The sequence below is a fragment of the Chionomys nivalis genome, chromosome 17, assembly GCF_950005125.1.
Source record: "Chionomys nivalis chromosome 17, mChiNiv1.1, whole genome shotgun sequence".
Classification (NCBI taxonomy): Eukaryota; Metazoa; Chordata; class Mammalia; order Rodentia; family Cricetidae; genus Chionomys; species Chionomys nivalis.
Window position 1 is genome coordinate 35,879,632 of NC_080102.1, and position 22,584 is coordinate 35,902,215.

At 48.9% G+C, this 22,584-nt stretch overlaps 1 protein-coding gene across 1 annotated transcript in view; it reads right to left on the reverse strand.

Moving 5' to 3' along the window:
- The window catches only part of Fam83f (family with sequence similarity 83 member F), a 32,700-nt gene extending 16,885 nt beyond the window's left edge, over positions 1 to 15,815 (reverse strand). The window contains exon 1 of the mRNA XM_057792182.1: positions 15,283 to 15,815. Coding sequence (XP_057648165.1) covers positions 15,283 to 15,747 — 465 coding nt within the window. The 5' untranslated portion in view covers positions 15,748 to 15,815. The remainder of the gene's footprint in view (positions 1 to 15,282) is intronic.
- Between the last annotated feature and the right edge of the window lie 6,769 nt (positions 15,816 to 22,584).

Sequence of the window (22,584 nt, forward strand, 5' to 3'; positions counted from 1 at the left end):
CTCCTTTGATAGCCTGCCCAGGCAGCAGGGGCGGCTGCCCAGGCAGCAGGGGTGGGGGAGTGAGGAGGAGGTGCTGGGAAGCCCTAGAATGCCCTTCTATCTGCCATTCAACGTTAATGACTCTTCTAGCTTTCCAGCTTCTTTCCCTAATTGCCATTTGCGAACAGAGATGAGGAGGGCTCTGCCTTGCCCTGCAGTCCCGTATGTTTAGATGACCCAGACTGCAGAAGGCTCTGACACAGAGCTGCTGGCTTCTGGGACAGCTCCCCTAGCCTGCTCCACAGGCACTTCCAAATCACATCCTTTCGATCACAGGCAAAGCCAGATTCTGTTGGTTTTTCCTCCTCATTGAAGAAATCTTATCAATCCTCACTTCTCACTGTGCCCCACGAACCCTCTCCGGGCCATTCCCACTTGCTGTTCTCGCAAATACTACCACCCTAGCACAGGGGCCCCCGCTCTTGGCTAACTTCTGGGATAGCTTTGTGGTTGGTCCCTCCTGTCACCTCTGCCCTCTGATTTCTTCTCCATAGCCTAAAACAAGGCTGATGAACCAGTTGGTCCCATGGCCCTCAAAATGTCCAAACTCTTAGAGACCTGGCATAGGCAGGGCCAATCAGTGGGGCAAGCCTCACCTCTGCCTCGTGTTTTGGGTCATTCAGAATGACCTACAATAACCTTAACCCTGGGCTTCTCTGTTGAAGCACTAGTGACCTCTGTCACTGTAGGGAATTTAGTAGCATCCGGGTTTCTACTCACTGGGTACTAGCAGCATCACCCCCAGGGATAAAAACCAAGTATTGCTATATATGAACAAGTAAATGTCTCCTTGAGTATGTAATATTGTGTGGTTCATCCTTCTGTTTCTGAACCTTCCATAACCTGATGAAGCATCCCTGCAACTTTTAAAACTCGAAGAACTTCCTGAGTTCCTTCTCTGAGAAATGTTACCCACACTCTGCTTCCTGCCCGTCTGTACTCTAAGCAAACAAAAGAGGCTCTGGGCACTCCAGTGCCATCTCCACCTCTCCCAGGCTGTGGGCTTCTGATGGCGGACACAGGCAGATTCCTTTCAGAATCTGTCCTTGAAAGAGAGCTCAGGGCAGGTCATTCTCCGTATCTAAATGGAGATGTGTGTGTATGTGTTGTATATGGCTATGAACTTGCAGATTCCTTTATGTCATTAATGACGAGGTGTTGGGTTTAGGGCGGAAACAGACATGGAGTAAGAGTTTTGGGGAGGTGGTTTTGCTAGAAGGCAGAGTTGAAGTTCTTCCTCAAGGGCCTAGAGAATGGTGCTGTTGCCTAAGCGACAGCTCACAAGTCTGTGGCTCTGCTTTCACTCTGCTTACTGAAGATTCTGAAGGAGCAGCCAGCTCTGACTGAGAACAATACTTAACCAAGGGGGAGAGCTCCTACACCAAGGAACCCAGGCCAGAACGCAGGGCCTTCCCCAGCACACACAGCAAGAGCCTTTGTGCAACTACAAAGAGGCAGCCTCCTCCCTATGACAGAGTGCAAATCTGGGGAGTGGAGAGCATCTGCATGCCAGCCCCCACAAAGCTGCTTGACCGCATCTACAAGCAGGCTGCTATTGTATTTGGCCCCTACGTTCAGAAATATTTCAAACTCAAGAAATCTCTCACAGTCAGAGAGAGATTTAGACAGCAATTAGCCCAATTCTGATCTTCAAGTCATCCAGTGGGGTCCTTGGACAGCTGAGACTAAAGCTCAGGGTTCTAACTCCAGGCCTGGACTTTCCTGCATCAGGAGTGGTACAGTTTCCAATACGGACATAACAAGCTACAGAACCGCAGGCCACCTGAGGACACACAAAACCAGGATGCCAGTGGAGACTGTGGGTAGGGACAGACAACACAATTCTCCCCACAAGCCTACCCAGTTCACGTGACATGGAACCAAAGGCTCTGTGGGCAGGTATGGCTGCAGGGGCTGTAAGATCACAATCTGCACCACTTCTCTGTGGAAGGAAAACCAAAGGCATGGGACCAGCCTGCTGACCTCAGATGTATGCTGGTGAAAGCCACTGCTCTTGGTGGAGGAAGGAAAAAGAGCTGGGGGGGTACTTTGCTGTTAGCTCCCTATTTGAGCCTGGGGCCCAACTTTCAGCCCACATGACTGCCTTGCAGGACTGTTGAGAGGTTTGGATATGGTCATGACTGTGAAATTTCAAGATCACCTGTGTAGTTATGAGGACTCATTAAATTCACTAGCTATCAAGCTAACTCCCCATATCTTTAGCCTTCTGCTTAAGGAAGGCAGAAGCTGGGCAAACAGGTCCAGCTGCTGCCTCCCAGAATAGCCACCAATCTGGTTATTCTACACAAGGTGGAAGGTTGGTCTGCCTTGGTTCACAGAGCAGCCCTTCCCTTTCCACTGCCCGGGGCCATGGTGGCTGTGTCTGATCAAACAGCCTGTACTCAGATACCTCTGACAGTGGAATCCTATTCTGTGCTATCCCCTGAGAGGTCAAGGTTAGCAGGGCAGCACCCACAGTTATCAGCTTTTAGTGTGTAAAGAATCACTGGGAGACACACCAGGGTCGGAGGGGGGGAACCCCACGCCCCAAAGATTCTGATACCTGGGTTCTAGGATCAGTACTCCTGTCTCCCCATACAGTCTGAGTGCAGAGTGAGTTGGTCACCTTGAGTGAAGGCTAGCTAGTGTTTGGAAAATAATACAGAACCTAGAGACAGAAAACCTTTTTGCTTGTGTGGTTTGGGCCATTTATTCACTGTTAAATGGGGAAGGGGACATCTTCACAGGGCTCTTGTGGTATGTACGTGACATATGCACATGAGTGTGTGCATGCCCAGAGCCTGTCGAGCTCACCACACAGTTTAGGAGACTTCCCACGTATGGAAATGATTTCTCTGGGCATGGAAAGCACTCTGGGTCCATAGCAGGGGCTTTCCTTTGTCATCCACACTGCAACAGGCCCCGTCTGAATGACACTTCAAATTTCCAGTTTATGTAACCCAGGGCAGCCTGGTGTAAAAGAAGTAAAACAGACTGAGAGAGCCCAGGAGGGAGGGACTCAAGTTGCAGGACCTCACACAAGAACACTCCCTGATCCAAACAACGGCCTTTGTTTCCTTCCACCCTGGCCCTAAATCTCCATAGTCCAAAAGCATAGTAGGGAAAACAGACTTTGAAATTGGGACTTCCACATTGGCTGTGAGATAGAGACAAGTTGCTTAATTTCTCTGATGTCCGTCTAAAAAATGTGGCCATTTCATGGTCATTAGAAAAGAAATATAATGATACCTGGACGGAACTGTGTCTGATCCGCTACAGAGGACCCCTCCCTACCCTCCCTCCATGGCGGAGTATGGCACATGCAGTTCTCAGCACTAACCAACTGGTTACTAGCTTACCCTGTCCCTGCCATTCTTCCTTCCTGCATATGGATCCATGGCACAAACCAAAGCATGCGTTTCCACCCAAACACTGCATAGCTCCCAGCTGCCTACAGCAGCAAGCCATAGCCCCTCAGACTGGCAGAAGGCGTTCCACATTCCCAAAGTTTGTTCTCTACTTCCCCCCAACAATGAATTCACCGAGATACCTGCCTTCCAAACAGCTGAGCAGGCTAGAGACCCTACACCTCAACTCACACTGTTGGCACCTGTCCATGTGGTGAGGGGACTGTTCTATCTCCGTTCAGGCCCTTGTTTCACCCTTACAGAGGCTGTTTCAGGATCATTCTCTGTCCCTTGTCCCCAGTGCAGTATGCACCCTCCCTAGTATGCATGTCTGCTCAGATCTACCCATTAGGGTCATGCTGGTGTCTCTCCTTGTGCACACAGCGTGTGTCTAAGCAGGATTCCCTCCGGAGCTGATGATGTGGTTTGGACCTGAATTCTGCCCACCAAGAAGACAGAACCAAAGCCAGGATTTCAATAAGATCCTTTTCCTTGTGTGGCTGTCAGGCTGTCCCCACCCTACCAGTGGGACATCTGAGTTTTGTTGAGCCTTAGCTTCCCAGCTGTCTGGAGCCATGTTACATTGTTTTGGACTTGCTAATTAGACCTTATTAAACATGAGGCTCCCTGGTTACACTGGCAGTCACTGGAAGCCAACTGTGCCCAGGCAGGCCACTTCCTCTCCAGACACCTCAGCCCTATCTCTGAACCTGCAGGGTGGGGCTCATTGCTGCATGCTGGAGATCACTTCCTACTGATCTGATCCTGTAACGTCTGTACTGACACAAGGCTGAATGAAGGGGACATACAAGGGAGACCTGACCCAAGCTGTCGCTCCAGAGAAAGAGGACATACATACTCGCATGAGCAAGATCAACTCATTCAACCACCAAGAAGCACACGTGACCTGCTACGGAATAAGCACAGCAATTTTCTTTTACTTCCTTTTCTTTTTTTGGTTTTTCAAGACAGGATTTCTCTGTGCAACCCTGGTTGTCTTGGAACTTCCTCTGTAGAGCAGGCTGACCTCAAACTTACAGAGATCTGCCTGTCTCTGCCTCATGAGTGCTGGAATTAAAGGCATGTGCCACTACCATACAGCACAACAATTCTTTTTAAGATCCTAGGCCAGGTTTTCTCTGCCCCAAGACATGCTTTTGGGATGACTTTCCCTGCACTAAGTTGGTGTTAATTAGTGAAAATTATCTAATGCAAGCTCATTTTAACATTAGCTTAAAGCCAAACATAATTAGGAAGATAAATCAGCTACTTAAAAATAATCCAATGAAGATACACAAACGAGTTTTCGGATCATCCACTAGTTTGGGCAGAGCGAGGCACTACAGAGTAAGGCAGGTCTCAAGAAATGCTGGTTGCACAAGTTTGCATTCCCACCAGCAATGGATGAGTGTACCCCTTACTCCATAACCTCTCCAGCAAAGGCTATCATTGGTGTTTTTGATTTTAGCCATTCTAACAGGTGTAAGATGGTATCTTAAAGTTGTCTTGATTTGCATTTCCCTGATCGCTAAGGAAGTTGAGCATGACCTTAAGTGTCTTTTGGCCATTTGAACTTCTTCTGTTGAGAATTCTCTGTTCAGCTCAGTGCCCCATTTTATAATTGGGTTGATTAGTTTTTTACTTTGGAAAGCAGTGTAGTGGTTTCTCAGGAAATTCGGGATCAACCTACCCCTGGACCCAGCAATACCACTCTTGGGAATATACCCAAGAGATGCCCTATCATACAACAAAAGTATATGCTCAACTATGATCATAGCAGCATTGTTTGTAATAGCCAGAACCTGGAAACAACCTAGATGCCCTTCAATGGAAGAATGGATGAAGAAAGTATGGAATATATACATATTAGAGTACTACTCAGCAGTAAAAAACAATGACTTCTTGAATTTTGCATGCAAATGGGCAGAAATAGAAAACACTATCCTGAGTGAGGTAAGCCAGACCCAAAAAGAGGAACATGGGATGTACTCACTCATAATTGGTTTCTAGCCATAAATAAAGGACATTGAGCCTATAATTTGTGATCCTAGAGAAGCTAAATAAGAAGGTGAACCTAAAGAAAAACATATAGTCATCCTCCTGGATATTAATCTTCATCAGGCGATGAATGGAGACAGGGACAGAGACCCACATTGGAGCACGGGACTGAAATCCCAAGGTCCAAATCAGGAGCAGAAGGAGAGAGACCACGAGCAAGGAACTCAGGACCGCGAGGGGTGAACCCACATACTGAGACAATGGGGATGATCTTTCGAGAACTCACCAAGGCCAGCTGGACTGGGTCTAAAAAAGCATGGGATAAAACCGGACTCGCTGAACATAGCGGACAATGAGGACTGCTGAGAAGTCAAGAACAATGGCACTGGGTTTTGATCCTACTGCACGTACTGGCTTTGTGGGAGCCTAGGCAGTTTGGATGCTCACCTTACTAGACCTGGAAGGAGGTGGGAGGTCCTTAGACTTCCCAAAGGGCAGGGAACCCTGACTGCTCTTTGGGCTGATGAGGGAGGGGGACTTGATTGGGGGAGGGGGAGGGAAATGGGAGCAGTGGCGGGGAGGAGGCAGAAATCTTAAATAAATAAATAAATAAATAAATAAAAATAATATTCATGGGAGGGAAAAAAAAAGAAAGAAAGAAATGCTGGACGAAGTGTTTGCTGACGGACCAGCTTGAGTGTGACAACAGGTTGGCAGCTTGCCTAGAAGGTTCTGAGAAGCAGCAGGAGTGATTGAGGCCATTGAGAGTTGATATGGCCTTGGGAGGGCTTCCCCAGAGGGGTGTGTGTGTGTGTGTGTGTGTGTGTGTGTGTGTGTGTGTGTGTCTGACTAAGGGGGTTAGATTAGGGAGGGGCTGGTGGCTGAAGGCAGTCAGGCTATACATTTGGGGGAGGGGAACTGTGAACTCACAGAGCTCAGGCCTTCAGCCTTACACACAGCCCACCCACTATCTGCCCTGCCTTAGGCTTCTTGGGAGCTCAGCATACACAGGCAAGCCTAGGTCTCAGGCTCATCTCAGCTCCATCCAGTTCCACCACTGACCAGCAGTGTGACTTCATCCTCTCTGACCCGCAGTTCCTTCATCTATAAAATGATAAATTGCTATGGTATTACAGTCTAAAGAGCTGTTGGGGTTGGAGATTTAGTTTGGTGAGTTAATCACTTCTATAGCACATACACACAGACCTGGGTTGGATCTCCAGCACACACATAGACCTGGGTTGGATCTCCAGTTCACAAAGTGTCCTGGTTGGATCTCCAGCACACTCACAGTCCTGGTTGGATCTCCAGAACACACAGGGTTCTGGGTTAGATCTCCAGTATATACAGTCCTGGTTGGATCTCCAGCACACTCACAGTCCTGGTTGGATCTCCAGTACACACAGGGTCCTGGTTGGATCTCCAGTACACAGTCCTGGTTGGATCTCCAGCACACACAGGGTTCTGGTTGGATCTCCAGCACACACAGGGTCCTAGTTAGATCTCCAGCACACACAGTCCTGTTTGGATCTCCAGCACACTCACAGTCCTGGTTGGATCTCCAGCATACACAGTCCTGGTTAGATCTCCAGCACACACAGTCCTGGTTGGATCTCCAGCACACACAGTCCTGGTTGGATCTCCAGCACACACAGTCCTGGTTGGATCTCCAGCACACTCACAGTCCTGGTTAGATCTCCAGCACACACAGTCCTGGTTGGATCTCCAGCACACACAGTCCTGGTTGGATCTCCAGCACACACAGTCCTGGTTGGATCTCCAGCACACACAGTCCTGGTTGGATCTCCAGCACACTCACAGTCCTGGTTGGATCTCCAGCACACACAGTCCTGGTTGGATCTCCAGCACACACAGTCCTGGTTGGATCTCCAGCACACACAGTCCTGGTTGGATTTCCAGCACACACAGGGTCCTAGTTAGATCTCCAGCACACACAGGGTCCTGGTTGGATCTCCAGTACACAGACCTGGGTTGGATCTTCAGGACACACACAGACCTGGGTTGGATCTCCAGTACACACAGGGTCCTGGTTGGATCGCCATCACTACGAAAACCAAGTACCTAGCTTAAGTATGCAGTAAACAATAGCTATTAACACCATCTCCCTATTCTCTCTGCACTGAAATGTGTTTTCTTTTTGCCTCGGTCATTAGATCTAAGAAAGGTTCACATTTAATTCACCTGTCAATTTCTTGTAGCTGGCGTACAGTTCGCTCTTGATAAGACAGGCTGAGTAACCACACAGATGGAGGATTCTCTGGACAGTTTGAAAACCCCTTGGGAGGAGAAGTTAAGGTCTTTCACAGTCTGCCGTTCAGAAGCCACAGAAAGGAAGAGCCCTGGGACCTACCTGAAATCCACCATCTTCTGACTTATTAAGAAGAGACAGAAACAGAAAAGGTGGGGGAGGGAGAGGGAGAGAGAGAGAGGAAAAAAAAAGAAACATTTTCCCAGAGCCTCCCACGTGTCCAGCACAATGATGACCAGCCTACAAACTGTTCCCAGGATGAATACAGATCATCAGGAAGCTGGGCCAGAGACTAATCATTAGAAAGCCATCGGCTCTCTTCCAGGGCTAAGATTCTAGGATCATTAGCAAGAGCGGACTCCACGGATTTCAGGAAGGAAAGGGAAAGCTGGAGAAAGCAGGAGCTCCAGCTTGGGCTGGCTGCTCAGAGCACCTGGAGAGGGGAGGGGGTTACCTAAGTGCCAGTTAGTGCCAGGAGCTATGGCAGGCAGTCAGCCCTGCAGGACCTCTGTTTTCTGCCCTGCTTCCTCCCAGCTCAGATTGTTGGCTGCCCCCAGAACAGGCTCTGCTTTGTATATTCTATGAGGGAGGCAGGGCTGGCCAGCAGCCAAAGGGAGGCAGCATCCTGAGGGCTGAGAACATTGAGGGGGAGGGGTATTAGTATGGGAATCCCTAAAAGGGTCCTCACCTTCTAGGGAAAATAAAAGTCTAGGGGCTATGGCCTCAAAGAGGACAATCTAGGGAATCTACCCACACCCCTATGTCTGTGGTACCTGCCCCCAACACTGATCAGGGCAGCTAACAGCCATGAACTTGTCTGTCTCCAGAGCCAGTTTACAAGCCTCCAGGGTTGGACTGGCAAAGCATACTGATGACAAATACATTCTGAATGTTTCTGGAAGTTTCAGAGGGAAGAGATGGCCCCAAAGTACAATTCCTAAGAATAACATACATTTGCCCAAGGACACAAAAGAGTTTGATCTGGGTGGGATTTTAATCAGTCTTGCCCAAGTCCTAGAGCCTCGTACCTCCCATGAGCCTCTGGATGTTAAAGGACAGGCACTCTCCTTTCTCAACAGTTTTAAGCAGCCTCAAAGAAATCCTTCTGTCTACCCGCATTACTCCCTCTTTTTAAGGCACAGTCCTTGTGATTCTTAGCACTATCTTGTAACTGTAAACAACACAGTAAAAATCACCCCCATGTTACAGAAGCAGAAATAGGGGCCAAGCTAAATAGAATAACTTGCCCAGGAACAACCAGTAAGCAAGGAAAAGAGACAGCCAGAGTAGGCAAGAATGAGGACTCTCCCGATCCCGGCTTCCAGCTTTGGATGCCTTTCTCTGGTAGAGGCTTGGATCATCTGAGATCTCTGCCCAACAGACCCTGCTTTATAACCACGAATCCTAGAGAAAATCGTGAACAAGCTTACCAAGGCCCCACTTTCTATGTTCTGCTCTGGGATTAGTGGAGGGGTACACATCTCTGTCAGTATTTCAGGAACCCATAGTGTAAGATTTTTGACACGCGCCCCCCCCCCCCCCCCCCCGCACACAACAAAGAAAGAAATGGTCCACAGCTGCATTCAGCTCAGAAGTCTAGCTCACTCCTGGCTAGTGATTCCTCTCCCAAGGAAGCTCTAGGTCTCCACCCTCAAAGGATGTGGGGGAAGACAGTCCAGGGACCCTGGCTGAGCCGCTGCAGGTAGCCAGGCCTTCCAGGGACCATCTTCAAGCGTGCCTTCCCTTCCCAGTTTAGGAGGGGGAATGAGAATGGGGGTCTTTCCATGCTTTTTCCTTCTTATTCCTTTCTGCCCATAGCAGAGTCCAAAGGGATCCCAGCCTAAGGGTTTGGGTGCCACGGGCTGGAGCCGGGCAAACTGCTGGCTTCCCCTACTTCCACCAAAGCATGGCCAAGAGATGAACAAAAAGGGGGATGTGAGTAGCTCTCTATAGGGAAACAGGAAGCACACCTGCTGCCACGAGCCTCAGGCCCAAGTCTCCCAACTCTAGCTGCAGTTTCCCTCTCCCTCAGAGAAAGCAGAGGTTATTTTCCAGGACAATTAATGCTTCCGCTTCCGGCGACCTTAGCTTCCACAGATAGCCCCCCCATTTCTAAAGCACCTATACACACTGTCCTTATTGGTCAGCAGACTCAAGTGGGAAGACATTTGTCCAAAAGATCCCAGTTTGGAAGAAGAAGAGTAGATCAAGACAGAAGCTAAGACCCTTCAACCCCAAAGCCTGACTTCTGTCACTGTCATGGAAGTTGGGTTTTCATTACTCAAAGAGATCCTAGTTCTCAGAAACAAAACAATGACTGAGCAGAAAGACAGATTTAGAACTCCATTGCAGATATTGCCCAGAGATTGCAGGAGAAGCCCAGACAAGCCAGGGCAAGAACCAGCAGGGCCGTGGAGCTGGGACTGGAACTGCAGCTGGGCCACTAGCTACCAGTCCTCAGGAGACAAAGACCGCAGAACTGCCCAAGGGTGTCTGAGACAAAGATCATATAGAATAGTCACTTGTGAAAGGGCAGAAGAGTTGACAGAGGAGACAATGTGTAAGACCTGGAGATCCCTGGACTCTTCAGAGGCTGTCTTTGGCTCTTGTATTTAACTTAGCTTCTTCTAAGAGCAGCTCAAGCTGGGGCATGGTGGCACATGCCTATAATCCTCGTACTTAGGAGGCTGATGTGAAGGATCATTGCAGGCTCAAGGACAGTTTGTACTATGTAGTAAACTCCAGGCCAATCTGGGCTACATAGGGAGACCTGGCTGTCTTGAGGGTGGGCAGGGGGACATCAGAATCTCCTATCAACTGCCCCGCTGAGGTGGAAAGGGAACAGAATGAGACAAAGGGAGCTAGAAATAGAACCACCTCTTCAGCAAGATGGTTATGGTATGAGTGAGCATTATTACCTGACTCTACAATTTTATCAGCCAGTAAGATTTAAAAACATTATATAAGCCTTTCTCCCCTTTTCAGGAATGTGGTGTGATGTGCATGTATACTGACGTGTGTGGGTACACATGCGTGTGGAGGTTGATGTTGGGGAGCATTCTTGACAGTTCTTCCACCTTATTCATTGAGGCAAGGTCTCTCAAGTGAACCCAGAGCTTGTCAATATGTTAGTCTCACTAACCATCGTGTTCTGGGGATCACCTGTCTCTACCATCTTTGGTTGAAATTACACCACCACAGTCACCCAGCTTTTACAGGGATTCTATTCATCTGAACTCTGGTCTTCATAATTGCCTGGCAAGTGCTTTAACACAGTCCTAACTCCCCGAGAGAGTGACAGCATCTCCTTCTCTGTGTGCCGATGGCTAGCACAGGACCTAGACAGAGAAGGCACTGGACTTGGAACGATTTGTTGGATGTGGCTGGTGACTGATATTCATGGGAAAAGACAGGGAGCCTTAGAATACAGACTGCCACCTGAAAAACCAGGTCTCTTGGTGACATGAATTGGCGACTCGAAGAATTTACTATATTCCTTGGGCACTGCATCCCACTGTTCACCTTTGCCTCCCACCACTTGCTCAGATGTCTGGTCAAAGCTGCTGTATCTACCACACCTTGTGCTTTGGAGCCTCTCTCTAAATCCTCTTGGCCTTGGTCTAAAAACATTACTTCATTCTTGGGACCTTAGGGTTCCTCTGTGACATGAGGACAATGTCCAGCCTTACAGCGCCAAGGAAATCAAGCAGCTCATGGAGAAGAGGGAAGAGCTGCATAGCTGGTGCATTTGGAATGCAGGACCCGGGAATACAGGAGTCAGGAGTCAAATGGATGCCACTGGTCATAAGGACAGGCAGAGGCTTGGTACCTTCTCACCCTTCCTGCTAGGTCGGATGTTCAGACAGCTTCAAAGAGCCTTCCCTAACCTTGCGGGCGGGACTAGTGTCTCTCCTGCCACACCTTCTCTGAAGCATTTGTCATACTGAATTATAAGGATGAATTAGCAGGCTACTGAAGAGTGGCAGTGTGTCTCACTCATCCCTCCAAGATCAAAGGGATGCAAGCCCAGCAGGACCAAGGTTGCTTGTTCCTCTTCCTCTGGCTTCCCAGCTTCCAGAGGGGTCTTGCTGACAGATGCTCCCTGGCCGTTCCACAGGTCTGAGCTGCCCAAGCCCAGCAGCTGGCCCTGGTCTTCCTTGTTAGTGTGGCACAGGGTAGGATTTCTAAAAGGCTTGGATTTCAAGTAGACAAAGAAAATCATTAATGACCCTAAAATAAGCAGATCTCTCAGGGTGGAAAAACAACAGAAAACCCCACCCCACAAGCAAGCATGGCTGGATCTTTGAATGCTGGGTACTAGCGTAACTTGCCGTTTGCAGAAGCTCGGAGAGTGACTACTTAACATGTAACTCCTCAGAGGTTTTTCTTCTATGACCGGATACCACCTCCAAACTGACCCAAGTGCTCACTGGCTTCCACACCTCCCCAAGCCAAAATTGTGTTTTCAAAGTGTTCCCTAATTAGGCTCTTTCTCTTTCCCTGAGGAAAAGTTACAGCAGCTCACTTGTTCCTATTTGTCTTCGGGAACAAAAATAATAGCATCGTATAAGATTATTCTAAAGATTAAATGAAATAAAACCCCCAAACCCAGGCACCCAGGTGGATTGCGGTCCCTCCAAGGTCATGGGATTTCAGCAGTCTAACCCAGCCTCAAGGCAACCAGACACTCCCTGGAAACCCAGGGAAACTCCCTCCCTCAGGGTGAACAGGGAGGAGAATCTCATTTGATTGCCAGGGAAATATGCTCATCAGTGGGATGAGCCAGAGGCAGGGCCAGGCAGTGGCCAGGATGAGCAAAAGGTAGAGATCTTGGTCTTTCTAGAACTAAATTTCTTTTCTGTGCCTCAGTTTCCTTATCTGTAAAAGAGAGCACTGTACACACCCCGATCAAGCCACACAGTCTACTTCAGCTCCCTCCAATCAAACTTCTTTGCATTAAAGCAAAAGTAATCTCTCATTTCCGGCTCAGTCACCCCCTCTAAACCTGCAACCTACCTCCCACAGGCGCCTTCCTAAGTACAACCTCAAAACTCCCTTTTCTTTCGAGCACAGCCTTGGCATTTAAGCAAATGCATGAAGGGCAATAAAAAGTCCACAGCTTGGCTATTTAAGGCTAGTGCCTGGCACATAGCAGACATCCTGGAAAAAAGTATCAGGTCAATCTGCACACATAGGACTGGTTCACAACAGCAAAAGATTCTGTTAAATATTTATTTAAAGAGTTAAGAAAGCCCCACAATACTGGACAGACCTGTCACAGAAGTTGCAGTGGAGCAGGGAGGGCCTTGTATCTGCCATCTTCTAAGAGGGGCACATGATGGATACCATCGCTTGTGGCCGTACTAGATCCACTCAGACGCCGTGCAGAATCCTGACACAGCGTGACAAAGGACAGCAGGTCAGGGAGGCACACTGGTTCAGAGCAAGGGCTTCAGTGTATGGATGCTAGCTCCGTTGACTAAGTTAGGCAACGAACTTAACTGTCCTGCATCTTGATTTCTTTTTCTCCAAAGACAAGGTAAACGTCCCATGGTGGGGTGGTGAAAAACAAGGGCCCAGAGTGTGAGATGACTTAGGAGGAAACAGCGTTTGCTGACAACCTCAGTGCTACCCTTGTTCTGTGTCTCAGTTTCCTTACTGTGAAAGAAGGTGCTGGCAAAAGCCTACTATGCCTCAAAGACTCCTCAGCTCCCAACAGTCAAACTTCTTTGTACTTTGAAGCCAAAATAATAATAATTAAAAAAAAAAAAAAAACACTCTCACTTCCTGCTCCAACCAAGAGACTGCCCATCCCAGGTTTTTTTTCCCTCTGCCATTCCAAACCTACAACTCACCTCCCATAGAGAGGGAGAAACAAATTCCTTCAAGTTATCCTCTCTCTCTCTCTCTCTCTCTCTCTCTCTCTCTCTCACACACACACACACACACACACACACAAAATAATAAGAGGATATTTTTTAAGCAAATGAGAAAGTCACTAACGCAATGGGTGACGTGTCACAAACACTAAGTAAATAAGTTTGGTGAATATTACAGCTCCCTCCAGCTGTAATAATACATCATGAGTCCTGACCTTTGACCCCAGCTACAGCCTGCTGCCCAGCACTGCCACCCACTTCCTTTTCCTTTTCTTTTTTTCTTTTCTTTGTATCCAGTCTTGCCTTTTTCTTCAGCACAGTGTAGTCAGACAAGGAACAATTATTCTAGAAGGAAGGTGGAAGTTCGGGCAGTGGAGAGCTAGCTTCTCCTCTGGCAACAGCAACCCACCTTAGCCCAAGCCTAGGTCACTCCCAGGAAGAAGAGCCCCTCACTGCCCTTCTAGCATCTTTTGTCCTGTTTGGCCTCCAGGAAAAAGATAGCTCTAATTACACTCGTGACGTTGAATACAAACAGTGAACCCAAGCCTCTGGACAGCAAGGGCTGTTGATGTGGTTTAAGAAATCCCCGTGAAGGGTTGACTAGGCAGCTCAGGTGGTGAAAGGTCTTGCCACCAAGCCTGACTACCTGAATCCAACTTCTAGAACCCACATGACAGACGGAGAGAACCAACTCCCCAAAGATATCCTTTGACATCCCTATGTGTCAGATACCCCAACACAATAAACACCGGTGATCAAAGAATATCACCGCGCAGTGTTTGGCAAGTAAAAGCATAGACTGTCCCATTAAATCTGAATTCAGGCAAACAAAGAGCCACGTTTGGCATCAATGTATCCCATGCAATATTTGAGATAAACTGATACTAAAGAACTGAATTTCAGATTTAATGCAATAGCCCACATTTTACCTGGAAACTACCCAAGTACCCAAGGACACAGAGGAAAAGACTAGACTTTCACCTACCCTACAGGCAGCTGTCCAACTGGGAAACATCTTTTAACACCCAGGCAGAGCAGATGGGCTAAAGAGGAGCCTCTTCCTAAGAGGCTGAGTCCAGTGCCTGCCCTGTAGGAGCTCCCAGCAGCAGGACAAGCCACAGCGAGCTCAAAATAACTTTCCCCATTCATTCGGGCCTGCCTGGGCTCTAGTACCAAGCCCAGGAAAGGGTGAGAATGTGAGAACGCGGTCGTTTTGGGGAGAGGGGCTCCCAAGGAAAGTTCACCTGACGTGGAGGGTAAGGGAGATCAACACCAACCACCCACTTCGTGAGGCTGGGAAGATCAAATAGGGAAATGGCCAAAGATAAACCTTGTAAATAAATCCCCGGGCACAGGTCATGATCAAGCCCTTTGAGAGACCAGTTTAACACAGGGCCTCACAACCTCCTCACTGCCCAAGAGGGAAAGTTGGGGCAGAGGCGCAAGAACACAACGCCGGCGCCTCCGGACACAGTAGGAAGAATGACTAACATCCGTCCAGCGCTTTGTGATTTGCCACAAACGTTCATATCCATCTTTCAAAAGGTCTCGGCCCAGCTCCACGAGGTGAGGGTGAGCTGGGGACCATTTCCCGGAGGATAGTGAGAGCGGCCAGGAAGCGAGAGCAGGTTACGTGTGGGGTTGAGGGGTGCGGGTGTCCCACTGGTGCAGGATTAGGGCCGAGGCCTACCTTCTGGGCCTGCTGGATCATCTGTCTGACCACCTGTTTCAGGTGCGGCGCCTTCTCCTCTTTGGGCGGGTGGGTGAAGAGCGTGACACGGCTCACGCCGCGGTAGAAGCTGGAGTCTGTCCATCCCAGGTCCAGCGGGGGCACTTCGGTGTCCGAGCGGTCTGGCCAATAGGCAAGGGACTCGCTGGGCTCGGCCGGCGCCTTGGACTTGGCCTTGCCACCGGCCTTGGAGACGGCTTCCTCGTAGGGGCTCCAGGCGGCGCGGAGGGCCTGGCGCTCCTTGCTGGAGAGGAAGTCCCGCAGCCGCTCCTTCTTGACCCGCTCGCGGTAGGCCTGCTCGCCTCCACCCAGCAGCGCCTCCAGCGCGGCCCGCCGCCGCTCGCAGTAGTAGAAGGCGGCCTGCGCCTCGGTCACCTTCTCGTTCACGTGCGTCTCGTCCAGGCAGCTCAACTGGGACTCGGCCATGGCGCCCCAGCCCTGTCCGGGGACACCGGGCTTTGGACCCTGCCGTCCCCACCGCTGCACCTGGAGCGGTCGAGGGGCGGGGCGCCTCACCTGGCCGCAAGGTCCGCCTCGACCCGCCCAGCGACCGCCAGCCGGCCAATCGGCGCGGGCCCCGGTGCGGGCGCGGCCGTCGGGCGGAGAACGCCCGCCGCCTCTGCAAGGCTTGCGGGGACCTCGGGGCAACCCCGTCGACGCCGTGCGACTCTGGCCTACCTAGCCTGGTTGGGACACCAGCCCCGGAGTGGAAGTGAACTTGGAGCTGGGCTGTAGTCGGAGCCACGTGCGAGCCACGCCCACCTCCCAGCCACAACACCTTGGTGCAAGAAAGGTCGGCGACTTGACCCTTTACGCATCCGGCACCCTTCTGGACTCAGCTCCGCCGGTTCAAGCTCATCTTTCCGCAGGCAGGGCCCAGAGCACACGTTTAGCAATGCCTGCGGGGTTTAGCAATCTGACCCCCCTCCAGCCTTCAGGGTCCGGGTGTGGATGCTATTGGGTGAGACCGTGTCGACTGTGTAGGGAGGGGGCAGTTGGTGTGGGAAAGGAAAGATGCTAATGAAATCCCTATTCCTCCGCACACGCGTCCCAGTTCTGAGACCAGAGGCCTCCAGGGGCTGTCAATTCAACACCATCACTACAAAATTTTTCTTCTAAAAGAATCACCCAAACAAAAAAAAAAGATGGAAGCAGGCAGCAGTGAATTTGCCCCTCATTTTAATTTGAAGTGGTGTGTGCGTGTGTTTGGGCCTGATAGGCTGCCAGAGGCCTGATTACTATATTAGCGATTCAAAATATATGTTTGAGCTCAAGGAAGGAAGCTGAGCACAGACACACGCGTGCACAGCACCACCAGAGGCTCTGCTGTTTCCCATTGGATTAAATACAATCTTCTTAGTCATTAACATATTATTTTGTTCGTGTGCTGCTGTACAATTTTGATTCTCCACACTCAAAATATTTTCAGATCATAGCAACCAAAGGTTCACATTTCTCTGATTTTGTAGCACAGCGTCTCGGAGCTGGAAGGAGCTTTAGAAATGAGTCCAACCCCCTCATTTCACAAACGAGGAAATTGAGGCCTAGAAATAAATGCTTTTCTATATCTCCAGAGAAAAGGGAGGCTACGCTGGGGAACGACTAGGCTCTCTGCAGTCTAGGAGGTTCCTCTTCTACATGTGGCCTCCCTTGCTCTTTCTGTTCCTGTGAAAGAACACAGGTTGTTGGGGTCTTGGTTTTTAACCTGGGGTGTGTGTGTGAGAGGGTCAAGGACTCCCTTGCTCTCCCTCTCTCCATCTCTCTGTCTGTGTCTCTGTGTCTTTCTGTCTCTGACTCTGTCTTCTCTCTTCCCCTCACTCCCTCCTCTGTACTTGGGATAAAACTCAGTACTTTGCCAAGCTAGGCAAGGGCTTTCATTGATCTACACCCCACAGCTCCACTGATGGTCTGGGGGGAAAAGGAGTGACTAGATTGTCTTCAGGGGCTAGAGAGATGGTTAAGTGCACTGGATGCTCTTCCAGAGGACCTGGGTTTAATGTCCAGCACCTACACAGTGGCACACAGCTGTCAATAACTGCAGTCCCAGGGGATCTGACACTCTCTTCTGGCCTCTGCGGGCACCAGGAATGCAGGTGGTACACAGACATAAATGCAGGCAAAACACCCATACATGTAAAATAATTTTTTAATTAAAATATAGATTGCAGAGATTGTGACAATGGTCTAAGATCGGGGATGGTGAGCAGCAAAGGTGGCTGTCACCTCACTTGTTCCTCTCCACTCTTAACAATCAGAAGGCTTTACTTCCAGTAACACCCCACTCTAAAAGTACTATAGGCATAGTCTACTTTTAGCTGGGACAGCATTTGCTTTGCTTTGGAGGCCCTGTAAGATGCCAGACCCTATGCTTAGAGAGTACAGAGGAGCTTGAGGCAGTGGAAGGAAGGGACGGACAGTTAAGGATAATACAGCTAACCTGAATGTGCCAAATGTGCTTAGTAAACGCAGTCAACCCAGGTGTGGTGCCATACACCTGCCATCCCAGCACCGGAGAAGTCGAGGTAGGAGGGTGGTGAGTTAGAAGTCAGCCTGGGCAACGTAATAAGACCCTGTTTCAAAAAGCAAACCACCAATCCCACGAAAAGCAGTCACGTGCTTAAAGAAAAAACCTGATTCAATAAACATTTACTCAGTGCTTACTGTGCACCTGACACAATTCGTGCTCATTTTTTTCTTTCTTTTTTTTTTTTTTATTTTCGAGACAGGGTTTCTCCGTGGCTTTTGGTTCCTGTTCTGGAACTAGCTCTTGTACACCAGGCTGGCCTCAAACTCACAGAGATCCACTTGCCTCTGCCTCCCAAGTGCTGGGATTAAAGGCGTGCGCCACCACCGCCCGGCTCATTTTTTCTTTTTTGAGACAGAGTCTCAGATAGCACAGGGCCTCAAATGCATTATAGGTAGAAGAGACTTGCTTTAAATTCCCGATCCTTCTGCCTCTACCTCCCAGATGCTAGGATTATAGGCATATGCCACTATGCCAAACTCAATGTGTATTTCATAAGAGAATGAACCAGAGATCTTGGCATGGTGGCTCATGTCTGTATTCTCAGCACTTGGGAGGCTGAGGCAGAAAGATTGCTATGAATTGAAGGTAAATCTTGGACTTCTGTGGTTGTTTGAATGAGAAATGCCCCCTATATATAAATATTCAAATGCTTGGTCCTCAGTTGGTGGCAGGAGGCATGAGATGTTGTTACTTTCCTATTGCTCTGACAAAGGACACCATGTCCAAGACAACTTACAGAAAAGTTTACTTGAAACTTGTGGTTCCAGAGGTGAGTGTCTGTGATGGCAGAGCAAAGGCGTGGCAGCAGCAGCAGCGGGAAGCCGAGGACTCATATCTTTAACTGGAAATGTGAAACAGAAAGCAAGCTAGAAATGATGGGAGTCTTTAAACTCTCAAACTTGCCCCAGTGGCATATTTCCTCCAGCAAGGCCACACCTCCTAAGCCTCCCTATCAACTGAGGACAAAGTCTTCAAATGCCCAAGGCTCTGGGGGACCATCTCAGTCTAAGCACACATGGAGCCTTGCTGGAGGAAGTATATTCCTGGTGGACTTTGAGAACTCAGAGCCTCTCCCTACTTCCAGCTGGCACTCTCTGCTCTGTGGTGGTGGCTGAGATGTGACCGCTCAGCTTCCTGCTCAGGCTGCCAGACCTGCTAGTTGCTGCCCCAGATCCCTGCCACAGTGGATTCTCGTTCCTCGGGACCTTTAACTGAATACCTGAAACAGAAATAAACTCTTTTTTTCTGTAAATTGTCTGTGTCACGGCATTTTATCAAACAGACAGGAAAGTAAGTTATGTGGAGAGTGGACTGTGGCTGCAAAGAACCTGGCCATGCTGATTTTTGGAGGAATGTGGAAGACTTGGCAACTTTGGAGTAGAAAAGCAGTTGAATGCTGTAAGCAGAGTTCAGTGGTCTGTTCTAGTAAGAGCCTGGAAGACAAGAGGGCCGAGAGGTACACAGATGGTAGAGGCCCAGCCCAAGAGATTTCAGACGGCAACATTAGCAAGAGGCTATAGCCCATTTCTGTAATATTTCGGCAGGGAATCTGACTACCGTCTGCCCCGTCATAAGAACTTGTCTGAACCTAAACTTTAAAGTAAAGGCTAATTTATTTGTCTTGGGAAATTTCTTAAAAATATTTGTAAAATTATTTTATGACTTTGTGGCTATGGGTGTTTTGCCTGCTTGTATGTCTGTGTACCATGTGCATGCATGCCTATGGAGGTCAGGAGAGGGTACTGGACCCCTGCGACTGGAGTTACAGATAGTTGTGAACTGCCAAGTGCCTGTCCTCTGTCCTCTGGAAGAGCAATCAGTGCCCTTAACCACTGAGCCATCTCTCCGGCTGGGGATGGAAGAAATTTCACAACAACATAATGTTGAGTCTGTGGAATGGTTGTTACTGATAAAATTCATATAAGTCTGTAATGACAAAAAGCAAAGGACAGAAAGAAATAAAAAAGGTACGGTTTGGAGGGAAAAGAGCGCAGGAGGAAATTTCATGCTACAACCAAGGGACGTGTTGGAAGAGAGGCTGTAATTGTTAAGGAGAGCCGGAGCATTGAAGAGAGGCCTGCCCTGCATGAACAGGGTAATGGTGCTGACCTTTCTTGACCTGGGGGTTAAACAAGGTCATACTTGGACTGACAGAAAGTGATTTATAGTGATGCTCAAAGACTTTAGCATGTCCAACGATCACAGGGGCAAGGAGCATCTGGTTGGAATACGGGTTGGGATTCGGTAGGTCTTGGATCTGCACTTCTAACTCCCATGCTGCCTGACAGGTGGAGCCTTTTGCAGTTAGGGTTTCAGAGGAGGATGAATAAGAACATGGATGGAGCCCAGCTTTCCTGTGTGTCCCGGGGAAAGTGTCTTCTCCTTGCTGAGCCTTGGTCTCATCATTAGGTAAATCTGGGCAAGAAGTCCTAGCTCGCAGGAATCCTAGAGAAGGCAAACGAGTTAGCGGAGATGCAGCGCTTTGCAGAAGAGCCCGGGTACAGAGCAGCTGGTGAAGGGAGTTAGCATGAGAGCGTAGCAAGAGGAGGCCAGAAAGAGAGGGCCGCTGGACCCAAACTGAGGAGACAGAAGCTTTATGTATTCATTTATTTGAAACAGGGACTTGCTAAGTGGCCCCAGCTGGCCTTGAACCCAAGGTCCTCCTGACTCAGCCTCTAGATAGATTAGGTTACAGGTAAGCCACCTCGTCCATCTGGGATTTGAGTTTAGTAGACTCTATGCTATAGCTGCAGCGGAGCCACCAAGAGTTGTAACAATATAGCAGTAATGGCTATGCCAGGCACCATGCTAAGCATTTGATGTTTACTTCAAATGAACTGCAAATCCTATTGGAAAAACTCCTATCCTCATTTTCCATGTGAGATAATGGAACACATAGATGTTTAGCACTCACTTCAGGCCATCCACCTAGTAAGGAAGAGTCAGAATTCAAACCCAGACTGCTCGACTTCAAAGCCTGCCCACCTCCTCAGGTTGCTACGCTGCTTTAGTTGAAGATAGAAGAGGACAGTAGAAGGGGAAAGTGTTTGCCTTGTTTGGCAATTTACCTATCAGATAGAAATGTGCTTAGAGTTAGAAGCCATTCTTACCAGCTCTTTATTGAACCTTACTGAGCATCAAGCCCTTGTCCACCTAGAACAGGGAAGCAGCTATGAGCCAAGCCAAGCTTACTTGGGGCTTACATTGAAGTAGAATGATCAAAACATCCCCCCCACTCCTGTTCAGGAGGTACAAATATTATGGTATAGGACTCGGGATTAGACAGAAGGTTAGAGCAGAGTAGAATATTCTAAAAACAGCTCACATTGGAAAAGATCTTTCTACATCTGACGGGAAACACACTGGTTATTTAGTAACGCTCACTTTTACATAAAAAGACTTGCTTATTCAGTCAACATTTTTGACAGGTTATAAACACTAGAAAACATACCACTGGGAATAGGAAAGATGAGTGGGGCATCACAGGTGGCTTCTCTGGTGGCTCCTGTATATGGTTCAGACGGATGTCAAATATTCACGACAATGAAGATTGTTCATTGAATGAAGGCTAAGTGGTAGGTTGCTTGCCTGGGGTGTGTGAGGCCTCAAGTTCTATCCCCAGTGCCAGGCTTCACAAGGCGGGGTGACAAGGGGACACAGTGGCAGAGAAGTTGTGGGTAGGGAGGCAGAATGTACAATTATGTAATTGCATCTGACCTCGTTAAAGTTGGTTCCTGATGGGATTGTTATGAGAGGCTACAGAAGAATAAACCAAGGCTCATAGCCAGGTGGCTATGGTGCATGACTTTAGTCCCAGCACCCGGGAGGCAGAGGCAGGCAGATCTCTGAGTTTGAAACCAGCCTGGTCTTCAGAGTGAGTTCCAGGACAGCCAGGACTATACAGAGAAACCACAGGGTTTTTGAAACAGTTCAAAAAATTAAAACAACAACAACCATTCCCCAGCCCCCCCCCCAAAAAAAATGGTTTCTTGGAGTGAGATGTTTCCTTCAAGGTCATTGCTGCCAACTGGAAATGCTGGGAACTTATTCATATGGCCTCACCCCCAGACTTTCCACCCTGCTCTATAGCTAAACACTGCAGGCTATTGTATATATAAAATAAAACAAACAAACATACACCTTGCTGTCCTTTAGGTGCCTAAAGATTATGCTATATAATTTAGGTTCCTCTAGGCGCAGGGACACCCTGGGAAAACCCCTCACTCTCTATTGGTCCTCCTAGTTCTGGGTCTGGAGTTTCCCCGAGTTAGCTGGGATCCGCCCGCCCTGGTTGCATTTCCAGCTCCACCGGCCACCTTGCCCAAGGTGACTGCTGCCTTCTGAGAACTGTGCATCCCCCTAACAAGTCCCTTCCCGCTGACTCCCTCCTCCTTCCTCTGAAGGACTATCCCCCTCCTGCCTAGATACTTGGCTCCACTTCCTCTCACCCTCCACAGCACTCGCTGCAGGCTGTGCTTTCTGCATTTTGTAAAGATATGACACCTTATAGTTAACATTAATTGTAGCTGTGTTCAGCCCCATGCCTGCCTATTTTCCTAGGCCCTCCTGTGTAATTTGAGTCCCAAAATAACCCATCTCATGATATATTCTTAGATAAGTTTCCCAGGGGTGACTCTTTTTTCCTATGTAGCAATTTGTGTCACGAACGGCTGTTATAAAACTTTGGGGACTCACTCACACCTTGCTAACATTTTTCCTTGCTGCATTCCTGGAGA